This window comes from Pan paniscus, chromosome 13 (assembly GCF_029289425.2).
Source record: "Pan paniscus chromosome 13, NHGRI_mPanPan1-v2.0_pri, whole genome shotgun sequence".
In the NCBI taxonomy this organism is placed as follows: Eukaryota; Metazoa; Chordata; class Mammalia; order Primates; family Hominidae; genus Pan; species Pan paniscus.
In genome coordinates, this window is record NC_073262.2 from 59,961,952 (window position 1) to 59,987,445 (window position 25,494).

General features: G+C 38.4%; 1 protein-coding gene across 1 annotated transcript in view; it reads left to right on the top strand.

Moving 5' to 3' along the window:
• The window catches only part of GALNT5 (polypeptide N-acetylgalactosaminyltransferase 5), a 53,814-nt gene extending 33,939 nt beyond the window's left edge, over nt 1–19,875 (top strand). The window contains exons 4-10 of the mRNA XM_003832712.7: nt 4,145–4,280; nt 4,877–4,996; nt 8,022–8,139; nt 9,151–9,474; nt 14,223–14,303; nt 17,039–17,200; nt 19,684–19,875. Of these exons, the coding sequence (XP_003832760.1) occupies nt 4,145–4,280; nt 4,877–4,996; nt 8,022–8,139; nt 9,151–9,474; nt 14,223–14,303; nt 17,039–17,200; nt 19,684–19,824 (1,082 nt within the window). The 3' untranslated portion in view covers nt 19,825–19,875. The remainder of the gene's footprint in view (nt 1–4,144; nt 4,281–4,876; nt 4,997–8,021; nt 8,140–9,150; nt 9,475–14,222; nt 14,304–17,038; nt 17,201–19,683) is intronic.
• Nucleotides 19,876–25,494: the final 5,619 nt, after the last annotated feature.

Below are 25,494 nucleotides of genomic sequence, written 5' to 3' on the forward strand. Positions count from 1 at the left end.
AGGAATCCTAGACATAACCATCCAGCATTAACTGGTACTGCAGCAATATTCCAGGCTGGTACACTGGATATAAGTGGGGGTCCATGCTCAACAAGGACCCAAAATTTTTGGCACATTGAACAGTTTTATGTTACCCCCCACCCCCCAGATTTTTAAGTTACAAATGAAACCCATCTGTAAACAATCCAGTATTATTGGGACCTATCCTTAGAAAACAGAAAATCCTACCAGGTAGCAATCAAGGTTGGACTAAAATTTTATATTCTTTAACCCACCTCTCCCTATATCCCCTCTCTCCTACCCTTTCCAAATCTAGTGCTCTGTAGCACTATAGGGTCACTATAGTTAACAATAGTTTATTATATATTTTCAAGTAGCTATCAGAGAGGATTTTGAATGTTCCCAATACAGATAAATGATAAATGTTTGAGGTGATTGATATGCTAATTACCCTGATTTGATTACTACACACTTTATGTATCAAATATCACTATGTACCCCATAAATATATACAATTATTATGTGTCATTTAAAAATTTTAAGTGACTGGGTTGATTATTTTGACAGTAAATTATACTAGCAATTTTTAAAGAATTTAGATATCAGGTAGCTCTTAGAAATATCTTCATAGGGCAAAGCTCAAAAAGGTTAAGTAACTTATCTAACCTGGCTAGGAAAAGCAGAGCTCGGATTGAAGGCTGTTGTATGTAACTTTAATGCTATGCTTATTTCACTGTGCCTCTCGCCTCTCCAAATCAGGAACAGTGCGTACAATGTCCATAGACAATAACCACGCCAATCAGAAATCCCACCAAGAGTCAGCTACACAGAGAGCTCCCTGTTTTCTCACCTAACATAGTCCTAGGATCTTATTTTAAAACAAAGTGTCTGAAAGTAGAGCAATAGCATGCATGCACAGGAGGATTCTCCTCTTCCCCAAAATAAAACAATATAAAATTCCAGACTATGTTTTGAGCAGATGCTGCTTCCCTTAGGTCCTGGCAGCAAATGAATGAGAATTTTTGTAGGGATCTGGGCCAGGTGGGAAGTGAATGCAGGTTTGGGGACCCATCCTGCTGCCACTGGGGACTGAGAAAGATAATCCAGGCCCCTTTGACTTCATAAGGCTGCTATGGGGATAGGGACAGGTGGTGTAGTAAAGAATGCTCTTTAAACTCTAGGTCTGAATGGACCACAAGTAGAAATTGTATTTTTTTTTTTTTTTTTGAGACAGAGTCTTGCTGTGTCACCAGGCTGGAGTGCAGTGCCGTGATCTCTGCTCACTGCAACCTCCGCCTCCTGGGTTCAAGTGATTCTCCTGCCTAGGCCTCCTGAATAGCTGGGGCTACAGGCACACACACACGCCCAGTTGATTTTTGTATTTTTAGTAGAGATGGGGTTTCACCATGTTGGCCAGGATGGCCTTGATCTCTCAGCCTCATGATCCTACCACCTCAGCCTCCCAAAGTGCTGAGATTATAGGCGTGAGCCACCACACCCGGCCAGGAATCTTCTTCTACTACATTGTATACCACTAGCCAAGTGGACTTTAGCAGGCCACGCTTCATACACCTACATGACTCTGTGAGTCTTCCCATGACAGGGGAGACGGCTGTCCCAAAGGTGCCATCCCCAAAGGACACCCTTAGGAGATGGCTTAGTCCTTTTGGGCTGCTATAACAAAATGCCTTAGACTAGATCATTTATAAATAGCATATATTTATTGATCACAGTTTTGGAGGCTGGGAAGTCCAAGATCAAGGCACTAGCAGATTCGGTGTCTAGTGACAGCTCACTGTCTGCTTTAAAGGCGGCACCTTGTTACTGTGACCTTACATGGTGGAAGGGCAAAAGGAGCTCACAAACACTCTCCAGCCTCTTTCATATGAGCACTAATCCTACTTAAGAAGACTCCACCCTCATGATCTTGTGACAAAGGCCCCACCTCCTAATACTGTCATCTTAGGGTTAGGTTTCAAAATATGAATTTTGGATTGACACGTACATTCAGACCATGCAGGGGACAATACCCTGTCATTGTCAAACAAGCATTAATGCCCTGAAAATAGGACCCTTCCAGCCTGGTCAGGAGATGAAACTGCTATCTCCAAGAACAGAAGACTACATGGAGCGGGTTTGTTTCTCACAGATGGTTTCACTAAACAGAATCCTCAAGAACACTCCACACCAATACCTTACCCTCATGCAAAAATGCCATTGTTAACCAAGTAATTAATATGATGCTAAATTCTATTAATTGAGAGGTAGTTTGCAGATTTCAGTGATAATGATCTGTCATCTAAATAACTATCCTCATCTTGTTCTCTAAGCCTTCTCATACCCAAAGCTCTGCCTCCTTCTAGCATTTTTTTAAAGAATGTAATCTATGGAATGAGCTACTTATTTTCTAATATCACATTGCTGTTTGTTAGCTGTGCAACCATAGAAAAGTTACCTAGGGTCTTTGTTCTTCAGTTTCCTTGTCTCTTAAGTGGGAATAAAAATTAGTTCTACACTGCAGGGTTGTTGTAAAGACTACATAAAACATGCATGAAGAATGTTTAGAACAGAGACTGGCATAGAACAAGCACTTAGATGATGGTTGCTCTTACAGGTATGTCAAGAGCTGAGCTGAGCACCCAGGTATCAAAGTAGTCAATTAAAATGATAAACCAAAATGAAAGCAGTGGTCAAGCCTTAATCCCTTACTGCAACAGTATCAGCAGGAGGCTGAACAGGAGAAGGCACTGGCTCCTCCTATGTTCCATTTTTCCCCCTGGAATGTTGCTGAGTGATGGATCAGAGCAGAACAGAGCAGACAAGAGGGGCATCTCACTGCCTGCCCAAGGAACCCAGCACAAAAGGCTCCTTCTGTTATGTGGCCCTGGGATCCAGAGTAAGAAAGCGAAAGGCTAGGAGTGGGAAAGCACTGAATAGTGAGTCAGAGTCGAGCGAAGTGTCTTCAAGACCCATTCCATCTCCAATAAAGTGGTCCTGGCAGAGGTTTTGGCCTGAATGGAGGCACCTGAGTTGGGAATGCAGACAGGCAGAAGAGCAAGTGCTGCAGCCGAGTGGAGGGTCTGAGACCTGGACCGCAACTCCCTTTAGAGACTTCAACACACTGACTGGGCACCAAGTCTGAGTGAGAAAGCAGGTTTCCCCCATGAGCCCCAGTAGGTAGAGCCTTTGTATTACCTGTGGTTGGGCCTGAAAGATCACACATAGGATGTGGACCAGGAGCTTATTTCCTGGGTTGTTACACTCTCTCACACACACATCACACCACACACACACACACACACACACACTTCACTTGTATAAGATCCTCTGGAGCAATGTAGATGCTACTGAGGTTTCAATGGAGAGAGAGAGAGAGTGTTACTTCACACAACTAACAGGGAAATAAAAGAGTTCTTAATACTACTTCTGGCCTCCAAGTTTCTTTTCCTTTTTTTTTTCCTCCTCTAAGTCTTTTTAAAAATTGTATAAAATACATAGAATATAAAAATGTACCATCTTAACCATTTTTAAGTGTGCAGGCCCATAGTGTTACATACGTTCACATTGGTGTGCAGTCTCCACGACTCTTTTTACCTTGCAAAAATAAAACTCCATACCCATTAATCAGCAACCTCCCATTCCCCACTCCCGTCTCCTATAACTCTTTTCATTACCTCCTAGCCTTGCTGGTTTGTCCACTTTAATTTCTTTCATCCCTATTGTGTGAAGTAATTTTTCCTCTTCATCATTCCTAAGGCCAAACTTGTCATCTCAGTCTGTCTGCTTCTTAAAAACAAAGTCCCAAATCCTGCACCCCCAGCGTTGATGGGCACACTCTCTCAGAGGGGACTTCAGCAACTACATTTAATACCAAGTATTCTTTTCAGATTCTTTTGCCCATTCTAAATGGCTTATCAATTTTTTCCAAACATAAATTATGTTTGCACCACAGGACTCCTAGGAGCAAAGTTTCTCTCATTTCAGTATGAAATGAAATTATAGTGACCACGAATTCAGAAAAAAAAAAAAGGTCACTGCATTTATAGCCACATTTCTGGAGCAATCATCAATACCTTTGAACATGAAGTACACACATTCAATATATCGTATTTTCTAAGTTTTTTGTGTGTGTTTGGCCCTCTAGGTGATGTGTTGACATTTTTAGATTCTCATGTGGAATGTAACGTTGGTTGGTTGGAACCTCTTCTGGAAAGAGTTTATTTAAGTAGAAAGAAAGTGGCCTGTCCAGTAATCGAAGTCATCAATGATAAGGATATGAGGTAATATTTACACATTCCACAAGATACTTTCAAGCACATCTTTAATCACAAGCAGCAGAAAGTGTTGAGTATATGCCTAATACGTGTGTTTTTTCAAAATCCAAGACATATGCAGTTTATCTACTTAAATAAATGGAAAAACATGGTCGATATCTTGGGATCAGAGTCTGCTGATGCAATAATCTATCTGGTCACTACAAATTCTTAACTCTAAATACCAATAAATCCTAATACTCATGACCTAGTTTTTCCCCTTTATATTTAGCTGAACCCCAAATATTTATTTACCTCAAATTTAGTTCTTATTTCTGTGGGAAGCGTATATGTGCTTTTAAGTTGCTCTTGTATTTTTTTTTCTTCAAAACTGGCTAGCATACTGTTATTATAAAAGTATAAGTTAAGCACAAATAAGCCAATCAGTTACTAATGCAAATTGTACTTGTAAACATTCTTGAACTATTATTAAAAGGTGGTGATCTAAACTCATCAAAAGCACTTGTTTCATTCATTTGATTACATCGTGAAGCCAAATCGATAAAGTATATAAAGATGTATATAATCCCAGATAACACTTTGTTTTTCATTTCCTGGATTAGTTACATGACAGTGGATAACTTTCAAAGAGGCATCTTTGTGTGGCCCATGAACTTTGGTTGGAGAACAATTCCTCCAGATGTCATTGCAAAAAACAGAATTAAAGAAACTGATACAATAAGGTAAGTGTGGGATATTTAAGACTAGAAAGCAGTCATGTATCTTTTTGTAAAAGCATTAAAAAATTCTACAAAACAGCTGTATCTTGTTATTCTATAGAACATTAAGAATCACAGTTCTAGCCAATAGATTACCAAAGCAAACACAGTGTTCTTGAGAAATTCATTCCCAAAACTCATTCTTCACTGGTCATTTGTACCCTACTCAGGCCTGAACACAGAAAAATTCACTAATGCTATCCTGTCCCCTAGGATTTGCAACCTAAGAAACACAAACTAGCAAAATGTGCTGCATACATACTATATAAACACATGTAATATTAAAGTAAACATAAGTGCAAATTAAAAGTAAATAATGGTAATAGAAATATCATTCTAATGATAGCAATGGTTAGGATTTTCTTTTACAGCCTAATCCTACCCCCTCCATGAGAAAAGTGCCAAATTATATGAATAAATTTAAAAATTGATTCAGAAGCTGGATATGAATTCAAGTTTGGGCTTTTATTTCCAAGAAACTGCATTGAAGAACACAGCTTAGACTTGAAGCTGAAGTGGAGGCTTCCCATTACTTCTTCAGAATATAAGCCTGCAGCACAAGCATTAAGCCAGCCACAGGAAGAGCTGCAGGGGGCTTAAACTTTCCCTGTTGTAGTGACCACTTAAGCAGACACAAGTAAGCCAGCCCCAACAGAAAGCCAAGCCCAGACCATGCACCAAAGCGTGTTTTCCCCAAACTTACCCCTCAATCAGTCATACCCGCCTTCCTTGCCAGGTGTGATGCCTTCAGAATTATTCCACCAAGCAAAGGAGTGAAGGTTCTACCATTTATTGAGCACTCTGTGCCAGGCACCTAACTCTCTTCCTAACTCTAGGAGGGAGGTGGAAGTATTCACCTTAAAGAGATGGGGAAATTTAGACTTAAAAGCATTAAGTAATTTTCCCAGGAATACACAGCTAATCAAAGAAGAATTTGAGACTCAAACCCAGAATTACCTGGATTTAACACTCTTATTCTGAACCTACACCTAAAGAACCTCTGCTTTTTCCATACTCTCATGTTGAGGGCCAATGTAGTGGTTGAGTTCAGACTATATTCAACATAATGTTAGGACGAGAATGCGTTCTGGATAGTCTAGTAGGAAAATTGGAGAGCAGAAAGAAAATGAACATAAATGGTGGCGGAGGGGAGAGAGGTGTGGGACAGGAATTATCTCCCCCTTGAGATCACTGTATACCCTAAGCACAAAGCAGGCTCTCCACAGAAACTACTTTAGCTGGCTGAGTGGTGACCACCATAGGAAGTGATTCCAGTCTTGGCTAACTGCTGACTAAAATGTAGTATCTATCCTCCATGATCAATATTATTAGTGAAGGTTCTGGAGACAGTTTGAATCTCAACTGTACCACTGAGAAGTGGTATGAGCTTGAAAAGGTTACTTATCATCTTGAGCCTCTGTTTTTTTATTTTTACATAAAGACTCATAAAAGTAGCTGCTACTTCGATTGTTTTAAGAACTGAATCAGATAACATATAAAGTGCTTTGAAAGGTGCTTGCCATATAACACGCTGTCAGTAAAGTTTGTGTGTGGTTGTGAGGCAGGAGAATAGGGTCTGGAGGCAAGAAGCTTAAGGCCAATCATGCCGACTTCCTAAAGCTGAATCAAGGAAAAACACGAAGGTCTGGGGGCAGGGAATCTAAGGCCAATTCCTGCTGACTTCCCAAACCTGGATCAAAAGGAAAACACCTGGGTCTAGGGGCAGGGTATCTAAGGCCGATTAACACCCACTTCCTAAAGCTAAACCAGAAGGAAAACCCCATTTCCCCACACCCGAGTAACAAAGGATCAAAGGCTACTCTCCCTACAGCCCTCCCCTTCCACCACATCTCAGAAGGAAAGGGAGAGTCTCTGCCTTGGACTGGCCAAGCAGGGACCTTCCCTTCATCTGCATAGGGCGCCAATTCACCTCAGCCTTTCATTAGCCAACCAAATCCTCCATCCAGATAAGGGGCAGCTGGTAGGGACCTCGAAAGGAGTACTTGAAACCCAGAAAACTTGGTAACCCGGCCCTTGAACCGTTTGCTCCGGCCCACTCCCACCCTGTGGAGCGCTTTCCCGCTTTAACGAATCCCTGCTTGTGCCGCTTCGTTCATGTGTTTCGTTCCTTTGTTAGTGTGTTTTGTTCAACTCTTTGTTCAAAATACCCAGAACCTGGACAACTCACACTCACGGCCTTCCTTCCAGTAACGGCTGAGAGGCAGTACAGCGGAGTGAGTGGCACAGCGTCCCCTCAGACTGCCCAGAGCAAACCCAAGGTGTCTACTGTCCTTGGGAAAGTTTCTTACCTTCTCCGTGTTGCCAATTCCCGAGCGCTTGCTTGGAGGTTCTAGCAGGGAGCGCAGCTACTCATATACCCTTGAAAACCTTCCGGAAGACCGGAAGACCAGAAGACCGGAAGACCGGCCCTCCTCTATCAGGGATGGTCGTCCTCTTCCACAGAGCGCGCAGCTTTCGGGAGGGACGCACATGGAGCGGTGAGGGAGGAAGGAGACAGCCGCCTAGCCAGCTAGATCAGCCGAATCAACCCTGGCAATCAATGGGCTGACAGATGTTGCAGCCAGATCGCCCTCACATCCAGTGTTGCAGATTCTTAATAATTGCACACACAAGATTTTTTGTGAAGTCTGGGCTGGAATATATATGTAATACTTACAATAGTGCCTGATACTCCCTTAGCCCTGAATAAGTGTTAAAAATAACATTCCTGGACAGTTTGTGTCACAGTATAAAGGACAAATAATACTAGTTCCAGGATGCATCTTTGCTGAACCTAATCTAGCTCTGCCACCATGATCCAGGGATCGCATCACTTAAGCCCTATTTGTGACTCCATCCCAGGGCTTCCCTGCATCAGGTAGCTATTCTGAAAAGCCCCCTACCTCCCGTACAGATGTACAGAGGAACAACTCTAAAAGTCGAGCTTTCATGAGATGCAAGTTTAAAAAACAAACTTTTCTTTTTGTAGGTGCCCTGTCATGGCTGGTGGATTGTTTTCTATTCACAAAAGTTACTTTTTTGAACTTGGAACATACGACCCTGGCCTTGATGTTTGGGGTGGGGAAAATATGGAGCTCTCATTCAAGGTATTACCAGGTGTTTCCCAACTTTTCTTTACGATAATGAGTTAATCAATTTTAAGTGGTTTGATTTTACTACCATAATCAGGTATGTGACTGCCACTGAGAGGAAATTTCACAGAAATTTTAGGGTCTCTGGATTAATTTTTTCATATCTCAGATTGAATTTGGAAGAATCAATTGCTGTCATAAAATTTATTAGCATTCCCTAATATTTCACAACACCATTTCCGCTTATAAATATGGGGGAAATGACTTTCTGCCACTCAGAGTAAATGCTGTGGGAGTCATACGTGCTACAAAATAACTCTCCTGGAACATCTGTCTAGAATGTTGGAAGGAATAGACTCAATCTGTAATGGATCATCTTAGAGAACACAAATGACAGAAGTACATTAAAATACCTCTAAAGCAGGTCACCAACAGGTCAGGTGTGCCTTATAGTACAGCTCCTTTGGGCACTTTATACAATCTATTATACAATCATTGATTAACTTCTGAGAAAGCCTTGGCAACAGCAGTAGTAGAGAGTGTCCAAAAAGTAATTGCTTTCCTATTGGGTGGGTGTTCTGTATGTATGTAAAAGGGTGTAATTTTGGAGCTGCTGATCATGAAGGATGGTTTTGAGTTGTGTTCCACAAGCCTTTTGGTTCTTCCCAAAAATGAGAGTAGAAGAACGTGAACAAATGGACATCTATACTTCTTTCCCTGATTCAATCAAAACAAGAACTCATGTTTTACAAAATGGGATTCTGTGAAGATTTATTTACAAATTTAAAAAAACTTACATTGAAAGTTAGGAAATGAAAAAATTACATTTTACTAATCCTAAAATGATCCACAGCAATACACAAAATTAAATAAGCCTGTTGAGTTTGATTTTCTATTGCAAAAGTGTTTTTGAAATTGAGTATTACTTCAGGTAGGGGAAAACAAGGTGGTTTCTTGTCATTGTTAAGTGCCCATGATTTGTGGATAATCATTTGATAATTGATGCTTATCATCAAATTCTTCCAGGTGTGGATGTGTGGTGGTGAAATTGAGATCATTCCCTGCTCCCGAGTGGGCCATATATTCAGAAATGACAATCCATATTCCTTCCCCAAAGACCGGATGAAGACAGTGGAGCGGAACTTGGTGCGGGTTGCCGAGGTCTGGCTGGATGAGTATAAGGAGCTGTTCTATGGCCATGGAGACCACCTCATCGACCAAGGGCTAGATGTTGGCAACCTCACCCAGCAAAGGGAGCTGCGAAAGAAACTGAAGTGCAAAAGTTTCAAATGGTACTTGGAGAATGTCTTTCCTGACTTAAGGGCTCCCATTGTGAGAGCTAGTGGTGTGGTAAGTTCAAGTGGCAATTTAAAATCTTACTCCATAAAAACAAAACACAAAATCTCTTTCAAAAATGTGTGGAAAGAATGAGTAATTACATTATAAATAAACACCAAGTATGAGCAAGATGGGACAAAGCATGGCTGAGAATTAAATATAGGTAAACTTGAGGAAGGCTACCAAGTGGTCATGTTCATTGATTAACTCAACAGATATCTATTGAGTATCCGTAGATCTGGGAGTATTTCAGACTTGGATTACAGGGTGATGAATGAAGTAGACTTGGTTCCTTCCTTGTAGAGCTTAATTTGGGTAGAGAAGAAAGATTATAAACAAATAAGCAAGTCAAGTGTAAATACAAAATATAATAGCTCTCATTTAGGGAACAGGCCACAATTGATGACTCCTCAGTTAGAGTGGCTGAGAAATCCTCTCTGAGAAGGAGACTTTGTAACTCAGGCCTAAAACACTAAGTGTCAGTCAGCCAAGCTCTAAAGAAGAGTGCTAGGCAGAGGGTAAAGTTCACGTAAAGCCCTAAGACAGGTGAGTGTTCTCCATCCAAGCACTGGAAAGAAGACGAATGTTGTCAGGGTGTGAAGGAGGGAAGAATGGCACCAGATGAAGGTGAACAGGAAGGAAGGAGCCAGATCACACAGGTCCTTGTAAGCAAAGTAAGGATTTTCTTTCTTTCCTTCCTTCTTTCCTGCCTTGCTTCCTTCTTTCTTCTGAAAGCAGTGGGAAGTTACTGAGCAGAGTTAAGCAAGGGGGTGATAAGATTTAATTAGGGGTTGTAAAGATTTCAAAGAGGAACTTAAAATAACAGAAAATATCAGAGGATAGCAGATAACATTCCAGGTCACGAAGGATGGTATCCAAAGGGAAGAAGCTAAGCCAGATAAGGTAGCCAGAGTACAAGGCTGAGAAAACATCAAGAAAGAGGAGAAGCTGGGGAAAAGCCATTTCAAACCCCTTCTAGGAGTGAAGCTGCATTTGAAGAGGATGGTAAGACACGTGGGTTTAGATTTGATTAGTCAAGCCTTCAGCTGGGGTTCTTAGACAGTCATGCTTATTTCCAATCTTTTATTTCTAATTTAATTTGACTTATAACTATCCCCAGTGTTTTTGTTTTATTTCAGCTTCCTTTTTCTTCATCCAAGAAATTCTTTAAAAATGTGACCATTAGTTATCCTGCCCTTTTAGGCCAAATTTTTTCAGTTCTTCTAGAGAGTGGATTATACCATGCTTTCTGTCTGGAAAATCTCCTGATAGCAAAAACTTATTATAATATTCCCCCTTGAAAGTATTCGGGAAATCCAGGAAAGCTATGAAAGACAAGAAACTAGTCTTAAAAAATGGTTCTGTTTTTTACAAAATTCAACTGATAAATAAGTATATGTGACCTGTTTTTAGGTAACGCACTGTATTATAAAATTGCCATTTTTATGGGTCCAAATAGAATGGCAGCTACTTTAAGTGGCTCAACCTGGTAACTTATCAGACATTTTGGATTTATATACACTGTTCAAATAACAACATGTCAAATATAACTGTAAAATAAATTTACAATTTTTAATTTCAACCGCTGAGCAGAAAAAAAAAAAGGAATTTCCACTATTCTAATATTTCCCATTCCAGCAACGCAGAATCTCAGTCAGAGTAATAATAAGCTTTAACCACCAGAGGGCACTAGAAAACTACCTTTGGGCTCCGCTGTTGCGCTAACCTGAGTGAGTTCCTATGAAATTTCTGGAGAGCTCTCCTAATGAAACAGCCTTCTGCTGATGCCTCCGCTATACTATATCAAAATGCACCAAGTATTTTAAAAAGTGATTTTAACAAATTCCTTCTATTTTCCTTTGTTGCCTTCCTTAAACAAATTTCAGTGAAGATGTAGTTTGCTCCCTTCTGAAGCAAACCAGCAGGGAGCGTTATTAACATTTTTTAAAAATTAGGACCTTTCTCCAGGTAATTTACAACAAATTAAGTAGATCATTATTTTAGATAGACAATCTTGGAAAGTTCCAAGAAAATAAACTCCACAACTTCTTTTTGTTACTTGCTTCGTTTCCCTTCTTTCAACCTCCACTACGGAATTTTTAGATCCAGTGAAAGTTTTGTGTTTTGTAGTAAGAACAAACATTTTCTTATCGAACCAACAATATTTGAAGCTAATAATCTCACCAATAATGTATTTTTCACTGGATTAAACTGCTGGCAAACAGTCTGTAGCTCCGTTTCCCTTTTTTCAACCTCCACATGTAGAAATTTAAATCCAGTGAAAGTTTTGGTTTTTTGTAATAAGAAGAAATATTTTCTTATTGAAACGACAACATTTGAAGCTAATAAAAGAATCTCACCAATAATGTATTTTTACACTGGATTAAACCGCTGGCAAATAGCCTAATGTTTAACAATTCTGTCATAAATTGTGCGGAATGTCTACTTCCTAAATTGGAAAATGAAATAATACAACATGGATAATTTAAAATTCATACACTGCCTATTTTTTTTTAAAGATTAAAATGGTTTACAGTAAAAACATGGATCAATTATTTTTAAATAAAAAGGAAAATTCTGAAAACAACTAATAATGAAATGAAGAATAACAATTCCAAAGCACTTCAGAGATGATGTCTATATGAAGAAAAGTATTAGGTTGGTGTAAAAGTACCTTCCATGGCAAAAACCTCAATTAAATAGTTTCCTCAGTAATTTCTAAGAAAAAGGAAAAAAAAAATCTTCAGGTCAAATGAGGAAGGGACATGTAAGGGACAGAAGTTTTATCTTTCCTTCCAATGCTTTTCGGTTCTTGGAAGGATTATACAAAATAGACACAAATAGTTAAACAGGGGGTTCCCAAACACTGTCCTGACCAATGTTACTTGCGCTGTCTCAGGGTTCCATGGTCAAGCACATTTGAGAAACATTTGTACAACATTCTGACAGCAAGCTGAACATTAACACCCTGAAGATTTTGAGAAGTTCTGGAGTAGAACCACCTGTTCGGCTCTGTGGAAACCAGAATTTTCCAAATTTGTTTGAAGATAGAATATTTCTGCATGATCCACAAATACAGGAGCTTACATAATATTTATCTCTGCTTCAGTACAGAGAGCAATTGCAGCATGCTTTCCTTCCTTTAAGCCCTGAGATTATTCTACCTTCATGTCTTTCTATTCACCTTCCTCTCTGAAGTTTGGGGGTGGGACTGTGGGGGCATTGAATCCTTCTGTGCCTTGTGATGCCCACATTTACTAACAGTGAGCTGTCTCCTCCCATATTTGTCATTTTAAATTGCTAATAGAGCTTTCTCTGAGGATTTTTGATAGAGATTCCATCCTTCCATAGTTGCTTTGTTTCTGCCTGTGCCAGGCACCTCAGAAGTAATTAACAACCTGGTACTATTTTTAATGTTTGTTTCTATGCCTTGAAAGTCTGTGATGGTTCCTATCCAAGGCAGGTGGTGTAAATATTCATCTCAAATCCAAATGAAGCCTGGTGTAAAGTTTCAGATTCTCAGGGAGAATCCAGCTTCCTTGTTTTCTCCCTTTGCTAACGGGCAAATTGTTTTTCCCAGTGCAGCATTCAATTGAAGATCTGTTTTTCCGCTGTTATGTGGAAGACCTGAATTCCAGCTTTTTGGTTTACCCATGCCTCTGTTTTTCTTCCATCCATATGAGGGAACAAGTCTTTCTTGCCAACCTTTGCAAGTTTCCCTGTAGCCTTTAATTTTTTCCGCATATTCTGATCCCTGAAGATGTCCCTTACTTTCTTGTTCACTAAGCTAAGCATGTAAAATTGAGGACCAATGTACTGAGCCCCCTTTTATGAAGTCTGGCAATTCTGTGAGCATCCAGTCTGCATCAGTGCAGCACCCTGAGTTAGAGCTCTTTGTTAGGCATCATAGAACAGGAAGGACACAAATAGTGTCCCTGTCAACAAAGACTTCAGCTCCTCCCAGCTCAGGAGGCTCTCCCAGGACATGTCATATAGATTCGGCTCTGCACAGCTGTTCTAGAAAGCTGAAAACCCTAAGTTGCACTGTTAACCCATCATCTTGTTAGCCCTGCCCAGGATGTCAAAGGGGGAAAGGAAATCAACATTTTTCTGCATTAAATGGTGACTTAAAGAAAGCTACCTCCATATTTGACCCTGTAAATCCATTAAAATCCTGGGGGCCTGCCAGAAAGTGCCTTTATGCTTGGCTCTGTATTAGCTTTCGTGACTTTCCTATAATGAATTGTAGCTTGCTTGAGTCATTAAGAAGATTCTGACAGGGAATCAGCTGGAATCTGCTGTTCTTTGAAGGACTCAATTTATCTATGATTCAGTGCTTAAGCAGTCAAAAGGCTTGAAGGGGTCAGTCAGGGAACATAGATCATAACTCTTATAGGTGCATTGACTTTTAGTATATGCATTAGATAAACTTAAGACAAGAAAATAATTACTTTTCTTGCCACCTTTGCTCATTTGTTATTTAGCATTCCAGGCAAGGGTTAATTAAAAGCTTCTGTGTGTTGGCTCTATGGCTGATCACAGGCCAAAATTAACAGATTGAAGCTGTACCATTACAAGATTACATTATGTCTCTGTTAGAGATAGCAACCAATAAAACTGGATAGTGCTAAGTAATGCTAAGCTATTAACTATCTTTTAAACTTATTATAGTTTTATATTCTGTATTTTCTAAATGTGTCTGAATGTCTTGTTCTACTTTAAAATATTTTGTAATTCCTGTTTCGTATTTTGCTTCTTAGCTTATTAATGTGGCTTTGGGTAAATGCATTTCCATTGAAAACACTACAGTCATTCTGGAAGACTGCGATGGGAGCAAAGAGGTATGCTAAACTGTTTTCTATCTCATGGTAGCTGATAGGTGCAGGGTATGACACATTCATCGCTCAACTGAGAAATTCATCTTTGCCCAACAGAAAAATAATTTTCTAAATTTCTTTGTAAAAAGAGAGTCCACCACTAAACACAAAGACAGTGACTAAGGGAATAAAGGTGTGGGTCCTGCAGTCAACTCACTGGGTCCAGAATGAATCCAGTCCTGGCACCATCATTTGCAAAAGCGTGTTAACGTCTGCAGATTCCTTAACCTTTGGGTAAATGGTAGTGATAATCACGCCTACTTTTAGAACTGGTGTGAGGCTGGAGTTAGGTAATACATATGAAGCATGTAGAACAATACCTAATGCTTACTGCTCTGTAAATGTTTGCTGTAATAATAATAAAGATAAAAATGTAAAAAATGCATAACATAGATAAAGATACTAAAGAGACAACATATTTCTAAATAATCATTCTAAGGAAGCAGTCTTACTGTCTGATTCCATTCTTCTTTCCCCTCATTTTCCCGCATTTTAAGGGAGTAATGGAAATAACCAAATCCATGATCCATGGTAGAAACTCCTATAGGAAAACTCCCGAAACTCAGAGCGCAATGGTTAGTAGAGGGAGTCGGGCCAGGAAGCAGGGAATAGAGACTCCTTCCACAGTGCTGGAGGTGAGCTCTGAGTGATTACACTTCCCTCTCTAACATACATTCCTTAACAGTTCTGTGTTTGTGGAAACAGTTATTGGTTTGAGTGGCAAATAGGACTCAGAGGAAAATGGATTCATGAATAGAAATCAGTTCCCAAAATTGCAGATTGTTCTTTGGTACAGAGATTATTTTGCAATGGTAATCTAGGCTTGTTAAGTCTTACATCTTTGCTTTGACTTCAAGATACTGTTTATATTTTTTGGTGCGTCCCATCTCTACCTCTTAACTCAGAGCTACTACTAGAAGAAAAGGTATCTCTGTTGCTATATTTAGCTGTGAATTGTAAACCTGAAGCCAAGGCCACTCTTTTTTAATTAGGAAAGAAAGGAGTCAAAGGGAAGTGAAGAAGTGTTAAAACTCATTAAAAGAAATAACTTTCACTTACTAACAAAGAGGAAATAAAGTCATAAATTGTAAAAACAAAACCACAATTATTTCACATTATATGAAAGGAAAGTATTAAATAATGCATTTTTTTTTTTTTTAGGAATCATCATAGCAGGGAGTTTTTGTGCCAGAGTAACCAGCATTTTATCTGAAAACCCAAATGCTATTCTTGATGACCATTGAGTCTTTCTCAATTGGATGCTGAGAGGCAAAAGTATAAATTATGCAGCCTTCGACTTCCGCAAAGCCCCAGCTCCCTTTTAGTCTTTGTTGCTCATTTTTAGCTTCTGCCTCTTGTGGTTTGCTTGGGTAATAAAAAGTAAAGAAATGTGGAGGAAGTTAACTCATTTTCAGCAGAATTAATGAGGCTTAATACCAAGCCAGTGACTACAACATTCATCCAAAAAGGCTCAAAAAGAATAAGACCCTTAGATTGAATCATCAAGCTCTATCCCTTACCTTACCTAAAAAGTCTCCTTAGTTATTAACCTTTAAAGCAGTTGAAACGTATTTTTTCAAGGTAATATCTAGCTTCTCTTAGTAGCACATAACTTCCTTATATTATGCCATACTTCCATGCTTCCTACATGTTAATGTTCACGTGAATCACCTCGGGAGTTTGTTACACTGCAGATTCTGAATCAGTAGGTCGGTGATGTGGCTGAGACTCCGCACTTCTAAGTAGCTCCCAGCTGATGCGGATGTTGGTCCAAGGACCACCCTTCCAATGGCAAGGTCCAACACAATGACTTTGATCTAACCTGTTAATCAAAGTTAAACTTCACTTACAATACAAATGATTCATTAGGTAAAGGCATTTAGATAGATTTTACCAGAAGCCTATTTTTTTCAAATATGTTTATATTAGTACAAAACAATAAATTTCCCACAGACCCAGAGCATTAGAGTAAATTGACCAGGTAGACAATAGTAGGTTGTAAACAACTGAAGAAAAATGTTTCAGAATTAAAAACATGGTTTCATTACCTGAATTGGTATTTATTTTAGACACTGGCAATTTCTCCAAGAGCAGTTTCTATGAACTGGGGGATGCCAACCTGGTAGCAACCTGATGATTCCTCATGCTAGTAGCAAAGAAGGACTTCCACCTTTCCTACAATCGGACAAAGCCTTTATGATGGTTTTATACAAGGAAGCATAAAATCTCCACCCAAGAAATTTAGGGCTGTGACTGGTATCTCCCTGTAGCCACCCGTGGCTTAGAACCTTAATCATGTGGTAGACTGAACATTCCAATCCTTTAAGCACCAGGCTTGTCGGGATTCAGAACACTGAAATGACATCCATATGCAGACAGAATTAATTGCACTGAATAATTTTTATTATTGTAACTACCATTTATTGAAGGCTTATTGTGTGCTAAACACTTGACAGTCATTACCCCAACCCTCTGAGATAGATACAATCGCTATCCAACTTAAAAATTAGAAAAATAAGATTAGACAGGGTAAATAATATGCCCATACTATCAGAATTACAAATGATAATACCAGGACTTGAATATAAAATGTCAGATCATAGTTCCTATATTCTTAACTGTTGCTAACAAAAATGTTTGACAAAGCCCCTGCCTGTGTTTGCTGCCTGAAGTGACCTCTTTATTCATTTCCCCCACAGCTTCAACAATTTAATTACACCTGGTTAAGACTTATTAAATGTGGAGAATGGTGTATAGCCCCCAACCCTGATAAAGGAGCCGTAAGGCTGCACCCTTGTGATAACAGAAACAAAGGGCTAAAATGGCTGCATAAATCAACATTAGTCTTTCATCCAGAACTGGTAAGCAAAAGATTGGTACCTCTTCTTTACCACAAATTTGACTTTTGATCAAATAGGACATAAAATTCTCATTGTCAGCTTCCTCAATCAGAAGTTTTGTGTGTTTGTGACCATGGGATTATGTAAAAGTTCACTCACAGAGATGCATGGATATCTTTCGAAAGTTGACAAGTCCTTTTTTTTTCTTTTTCAAAATTTATTTCAAATGAGTTATTTTAAATAGAAATCACCAAGTTCTTCTAGTTGCATTGCTATCATTTGCTTCAGTCAATCAACAACACCGAAAGTCAGGCTTAAAGGCTAGAACTGGTCCCCACTGGTCATCAGTAATGCTTATAAGGAGAGGATATGGGCAACACAGGAAGCAGCATGTCTCCTACAAGTCCTGCACTTTAGAGTGAATCTGGTTCCTCATTCTGCCCCCTTTCCATAGGAGACTTTTGCCATCCCCTGTGGTACCCAGAAACCGGGGCTTCTAAGGGTCTGCTGGAGCCAACTCTCACCAGCTCGCTGGAGCCACTTGTGCACACCCTTGCCAGCTTTGCATTTAATCATACCACATTGGTAGCTTGAAACTGGCCATATTGGGAGTATTTATACCACAGAAATTGGAAGATGTTACTGGATCAGGGATACTTTTCTGAAGGTCCAGTTGTTCCATTTACCAGAACATTCCTGGTCTACTGTATTCATTCTCAAAGTCCTCTCTATTTGTCCCAATTACATTTTAACAGAATACGGAGTCATAAGCCTTGGTGTAGGAGCTTGGGATTGGCGAGAATAGTCTCAGAATTGCCTTCTTAAATTTTCTACCATCTCTCCAGCAGGTAGCCACCAAATCTACTGTCTACAGTAAATATTTGGGTATTTGGAGACTCTCAGTTTGTCCAGGGCTATCCCCAAAGTAAGCACCTTTGCTTCCTTTAGGTGCCTCCGTTCCTTTTAACAACACAGCCAGTGACTATTCTCTTCTCAACATTTTTCTTCCTGCTCAGAGCCAAAACTGGGGCCTGAGTAATGTATTCTCCAACATTTCTCCCATTAGATCTTCTCTGTTGTATTTCAATTCTTTCTGAACAGCTTTTTCTCTTTAGTAATAATGGTTATTATTGAGTTATTCAGAAAGATTAGGAATTATTAGCATATATGCCGCTAATTTTATTTTGCATAGTGTTAGGAAATCCATAAACATGCAGTGTAGTGAATAACTTACATCTTACCTTCTCCCTGTGCCAAAGTCAGGAGGGAGGGAAGGAGAAAGGGGGGGATGTGGTAAGGAGAGAGAGAGAGAGTGAGAGAGAGAGAATATGAATAAGAACGAGAACTAAAACACATTCTTCATCTCCAGAATTGAATCTTGGGAAAGAGTTCAAGCATAGCAGTTTCTCTTAAGCGGTAAGCTGATTTGGTAAAGGAGGTAATTTAGTTAAGATAGCAAAAATTAGAAAGCCTTTTCCCTACCTTGTTTGTACCTAGGACTTTGGAACATTTTACACAGCTGCCTTCTGTCTTGGGTTTCCCTTTTGATGTTACCAAATGTCCTGGAGATGAGTAGCTTGGTGATCAGCTTTCTTCTTTTTTCAGTTTTTCAGTAGTTTTCATGCTATTGCTACTAGGTCCCCCATTATATGTAAGTCTTAAACAACAAGAGAAGTGTAAAATGAGACTTCCTTACAAATCCTTGACAATACTCAAGCATCGTATTTCCAAAATCCTGCAAGGGTGACAATACTTTTGTAGGAGCAATCTTTAAAATAAATTATTATGAAAGTCACCCCTTTTTGATAACTTTTTAAAGTTTAAAAACAACATGTGTAATTAAGATTGTCTTTGTCATAGTCATAAGTAATTAAGAAAATTTATAGATGAAAAAATGTATAAGCCATTAGTAAGGTCTATCTAATTTATCTACCATTTCTAGGATATTCACTAAATATTAAGCAATAATATAACTTTCTTTAATGCTGTTGACTTTTTCCTAATGTGGATTTTGGACATCAGTTATTAAGAATTGTCAGAGATTATGGTAAGGAGCTCAAAAATAAAATACATCACTTCCAGAATTTTGTAATCCAAACTCACAAAGACACCTACTTTAAAAATTAATTAACTTTTTGTTACGGTATGTATTCTTTCTTTACCATCAATGAAGTAGTTATCATCTATCAAATCCAATAAATGTCACCTGTAATGTTTTCTCTTTAAAGAGTATAGTTCTCAGCCATATCATCAAAAAATTTTTCTTTTGCCTCCTGAGGACTTAAAAGTCTTATAGCTTGGTGTAGGATGATTACTTAGTCTGAGACAGAGACACATTTAATACTTTTCAAAGTCTGTGTTTATGTTAATAATTTAGTTCAGAAGAATTCTTAAAAATCAAAAATATAACTGCCTGTCCATTTTTTTAAATTGGTTTTCATTTCTTCCTATTGCAGTTATCAAATTCAGCCTGTGGCTCATTCCCAGCTCTTCTTTCTCTCCAGGTGAATCACATTGTTTTTGAAAACAATCAGCAATTATTATGCTTGGAAGGAAATTTTTCTCAAAAGATCCTGAAAGTAGCTGCCTGTGACCCAGTGAAGCCATATCAAAAGTGGAAATTTGAAAAATATTATGAAGCCTGAAGTGTAACTGATGTTTTTATATAGTAAACCCATTAAATACTGTGAAAATAACACTGAACTTGGTAACTATATTTCTCAGCGGTAGTTTAAATTTTCAATTTTAATAGCATTTGAATGGAAGATTTTTATAAATCACCATATTTGGAATACCAAAAGATAACTCAGGAAAACAGTCCAACATTGGACTGAAGTCCTTCTTCGGAACTGGGTGGCCTTTGAATTGCCTGCTTTCCACCCTATGCTAGACCTCATCCTGCAAATTTCCCTGTGAAAGCTAATAGGTAACTGGAAATGAAGACAGAAGGACTTGAGAAAGCATGAGGATATTCCCAATGACTGTGTTTGGTAATAATCAGCTCTTCTGGCCCACAAGTAGGAATGATCAATGAGAACTTAACTTACTCCTTTATTTGGGGATTTTTTCATCAAACAAAAATTTCTTGAGTTCTTATGGCTAGAAGACCTCAGATGCCCACAGCTATCACGTTCGTGAAATCCCTCCAGACTACATGCATACTTACCTAACAGTTTGAAATAGTATTTATTGATCTACTGCTGGTAACCCTGCTTGATGGCAGCATTTTGATCTAAATTACATAATGGTTTTTCCCAATCTGAATCAGTGGAAAAAAATTTAAGTGAGGAAGAAGAGGCCTTCAAATACTTATTTAATTCTAGGTATGAACACTGTTTCAGTTCATTTTGTGCTTTTAAAACTACAGTTTTAAAGATTTATGATACCAATAACTTCCTAGATTCATGTGGATTTTTTTTAAAGGCAATGAAAAAAGGCTGGATTATAACACACTGTAGTAACCAAAAATGCATTTAAGCATTGAATGCACTCTAGTGCAGGGCCAAGTAAGAGGAGTTGAAATGAGTAAAGCAGAAATAGAGCTGCTGAAAGTTTCTTTTATATAAAAATAATAAAATACTACTTTAGATATAGTAGCATTCACAGGGATGAAATATGAGAAAAATGGGTTCTAAAATATTTCAAAGGGAAAATAAAGTGAAGGAAACATCATGAAAGGGGAAAGGAATGAGGTAAACAAGTCTTAGGAAGAGAGTTAAGAAAAAATTCCGCTGGACTTGGCCAAAGAAAGAAGGGGATCTAGTATCTCTATGAAGGAAAAAAGAGTAAAGCCCTCAGTGTGAACCCAGTGAGAACACTGACAAATTTGGGAAAAGTTAAATACTGATTTCATCCAAATAAAGCCTCTAATCTTAAGCATACCAATACTTTGGCATACCAGAAGATGCCTTAGAAATCAGGATAGCCTTTGCATTCATTTTGGTAAGAAAACTGATGCTGAGAGGATAAATTACCTAAAAATCTTAAAACCCAGGCAAGTTAGTCAAAGAATCAAGATTAGAATTCAGGTTTCCAGAGACAGGGCTCATTCTATTGCCTCAGGTCACTGGCCCGAACAAATCTGCTTCACAGAATTCCTTAGAAAGAGATACACAATTCTTTGCTGGGATTGGGTCCCTGGAGGACAACCATAGTATATTCTTGTTAATATGTTTTTTCTTTTTTTAAATTTAAACTTTTGTTCAGTTGAGATGATTGTGAAACTAGGTATCTTTCATTCTGACTCCTAGTTTAACATTTAATTTTGACTCCCAATGAGTTACGTAAAAGCAAAACTATAAGAATGGGAAAAAGAACTATTCCTGCACATTTGTAACATATTTAAGATGTTTCTTCAAATAATTGAAAACCGCAGATGAGTAAGAGAATGACTAGAAAATGAGATACAGTTATATGACACATAATGATGTTTTAGTCAACAATGAACCACATATTTGACATTGGTCCCAAAAGATTATATTAATAATATGGTATCTTTAGTGTGCTTTTCTATGTTTAGATACACAAATACTCGCCATGATGTTATAATAGCCTACAGTGTTCAATACAGTAACATGCACAAGTTTGTAACCTAGGAGCAACAGGGATTCCATATAGCCTAGGTGTGTAGTAGGCTACCTACACCATCTAGGTTTGTGTAAGTACACTCTGATATTCACACAATGATGAAATTGCCTAATGACACATTTCTCAGAATGTATTTGTGTTATTAAATGATGCATGACTCTAATTCTTTTCAAAACAGAGCCATATGGGGCAAGGGGGATGGGGGGATGCAAGTCAGTTGTCAAAAGACTAATTGAGTTACTGACAAACTGAACATGCTAGGTGCCTCATGTAATTCTTCATGTAACTAAAAAATGTTGAGAGGTTTTTTTCCCCCTGGGTATATAGGCTCTCTTTTTATCCAAAAATGGTTTCCACAAAGAAGTCAACTCTGTTCTGAAAAAAAATGAATTGCATTTTGAATACACTTATCTTTGGGTATATCAACTAAAGGAAGTTGGATTTTTTTCCTTAACAGAAACTTCTGCAGTCCTCTCAGTTCACATCCTTTCTGACTTTACCTTGACAAACTTATTATATAAAGCTATATTTAAATCTATATTGTCAATATAACAAAGGATTGTTTTTGAACATCACAAATTTGTTCTTGGATACAATTTTATACATTGCTTTTTATCATATATTTGCTCAGTTACTCTAAGAAGCAAGGAACTGATCACTAGTTGGGAATCTATATGGGCCTAAACTTGAGTGTATTGATTTATTATTAAATCTACTACCAACATTTTCTTAAGCATAGCCTTCTAAATTTTTTCAGGAGATTAGAATAAAGGTATACATGCTACTCAGTCTTCTGGTAATTCTAGTGATAAACCTTTGGATGAGACAGGTCCTAATCGGCACTGAATTCTTCAATAGGAGGCTGTGTTACAGGAGCTACAGATTTTTCCCTGGATTTGCTTAGGTCATTGCCTTTACTTTAAAAAAAAAAAAAAAGTCTATGCATCTTGTTACCTTGAATACAAGGGTGGTCTTGATAATATTTGACAGCACTAACCAACTTACCAAGCCATCTATGTGCTTCTGAGACTTTTCAGTTTGCACAATTTCTTTCTCCTTTTCAACAGTTACCCAGCGCTTCTGCCCTACTCTCTTGTAAGCTGACACAGCTGTTGTTGGTACAATCGTGTTCTATCACCAGCATCAAATTTGCTTAATACTGCTTGCTGACATCCCCTCAGCTGTCATTCACAGCAAACCAGCATGTGCCATGATCACGATGTATTATTAGCTTCGCCACACTAATTTGGAAACATTCTTTTAGATATTAAAACACCTTACTTCTAATATTAGTTTGGGACTGCAGAGGGGCAAAGATACCATTTACAGTATATAGGAGTCCAATATTCCCAACCAACCTTGATTTCATGAATGGCTTGTAATTATTTCTAGCAGGCACTCATGCAATAGAATAAGATTGAAACATGCCAGAGAGTACCATCTTTCTTTGTTTTAACATCTCTGATTGAATTCCTATATTCAGAATACAAGAAAAAAAATTTACCAACCAGGCGCAGTGGCTCACACCTGTAATCCTGGCACTTTAGGAGGCCAAGGTGGGTGGATCATGAGGTCAGGAGTTCAAGACCAGCCCGAGCAACATGGTGAAACCCCGTCTCTACTAAAAATACAAAAATTAGCTGGGCATGGTGGTGGGCACCTGTAATCCCAGCTACTTGGGAGGCTGAAGCAGGAGAATTGCTTGTACCCGGGAGGTGGAGGTTGCAGTGAGCCGAGATTGCGCCACTGCACTCCAGCCTAGACAACAGAGCAAGACTCTATCTCAAAAAAATAATAATAATAATTTTTACCTCAGAAGAAAGCCCCAAAATCTTGGATTAAAACAAAAAAATGACAGTGGGTGATGGGAAAAAAGAAAGGAACTAATTATCATTGAGTGTGTGTAGGTACTATTTGTGTAGGTGCTATATGTGTCCCATCTCACTAATGGGTACAACTCATCAAATGACTCTCATTCTCCCTGTTATATGAACAAGAAGGATAACTCCCACATACAGATGAGGAATTTGGTAAATTGCCCAAGGTCATCCCACAAGTAAGAGATAAAACCCAGTTTCCATTTTATCTGGCTCAAAAAAAATTTCTCTCACTATACCATGCTGCTATATAATTAATTTTCTTCTTTACATAGGGCTGTCATCTCAGGTGGGTGCATTTAAAAGTTTCTTGGTCTCAGATTACTGATGCCACAGTATTGAGATGAGATTGAATTAAACTTCTTTGGCCTCTTTTGGATGTTGTATAAACAGAAAAAAGAAGCATGGTCTCTCTCTCTCTGTGGTAAACAATTGATGTGTAGGTATAAACATGGCTACCCCCACATGTTTTGCTGTGATCTATCTCTTTGACTTCATGCAGAACCTATTCTTTTTCATCTCCTGGACCAAATGTGAAAGAAAGAAGTGGACATGTGGAGGATTCTTTCTCTGTGAATAATATTGAAAAAGCTCCATTTTCTGGGGAAATACCCATGGTTCATTGTCTGATGCCAAGAAAGAATTCAGGACACAGATACACATGAGGAGTGGGTTTAGGAGTGGAAAGTTTAATAGATAAAGAAGAGAGTGAGAAAGCTTCCTCATGTTGAGAAAGACAGTTGCTCAAGAGAGGGTTTTCTGGGTTTGGGGCAAGATTTGATTGATTTCATACAGAGGCTTGAGGAGGCGGTGATTGATTTATATAGGGCCCGGGGATTGGTTTAACCAGGTATACTACTTACATAGCCAGTGAAAAGACTGGCCCTCCCACCCTAATCTTTTATTATGCAAATGCATCTTCTACCTGGCTGTCACCATGACATTTGCACACGTGGCTTCACTTCACCAGTGCCATGTCACTCACACACCTGGTGACAAGGAAAAGGGAGCAGGAATCACCATATTGAATGTGCCTGGCTTCCAGGTACAGCTGCTAGCTTTACATATGCGAGCCTCTAGCTTGCATATCTATACTTGCAACTTGACTTTTCAGGCTGCTTTTTGTTAGAAAATAAGTGGCTTGGGGGCTGCTTTTTATTAAAGGAAAAATCCACCGAGAACTATTTTACCCTTTCTAATGGCCTAAAATAAATTTTTAATGACTCCTGTATTAATATTACCAACCCTTGATCCCTCCAACCTTTAATCAAAGCTAGCAGATTGCTCATCTTGAACAGAAATAAAAAGTTAAAAAGTTGGAGTCCTTTAAAACACAAACCATGACTTTTTATTTCTACTCATTGTGTAGATTGTCACTACTGTGCTTTTGCAACAACTTTTGCATGGGTTACTCAATAGTTGCTACAAGACAAAATGCCTTACAATTAGAAAAAAAAATTAACCAGAGATATTGTACAAAATATTTATTTTTTGACAGTTTTGAATAAGCCATATAAAGTATTATATATCCCTAGTGAGGCTTAATGGATAGTATTCCAGGTGTTGGTGGTGTCTGTATCTCAAAGAAAGAAAAAAATAACATCACACTAAACAGATTTAATGCCTCTGTTTTCAACCTAATGGAACAATAGTTATCATTTCAATTAGAGTCGCTTTGCAAGTTTATGTGAATCTTTGCTTTGTAAAAACACAAACAAAACACAAGGGAAAATTCTCATTTTCCAGCAAATACAGCAACTTCTAATATGCTGTTTCTAATAATGAGTCGCCATCAAATAAGTAATAAATAATTTTTTCAAAAACAAGAGCTTTCTGTTTTATTATTGATTG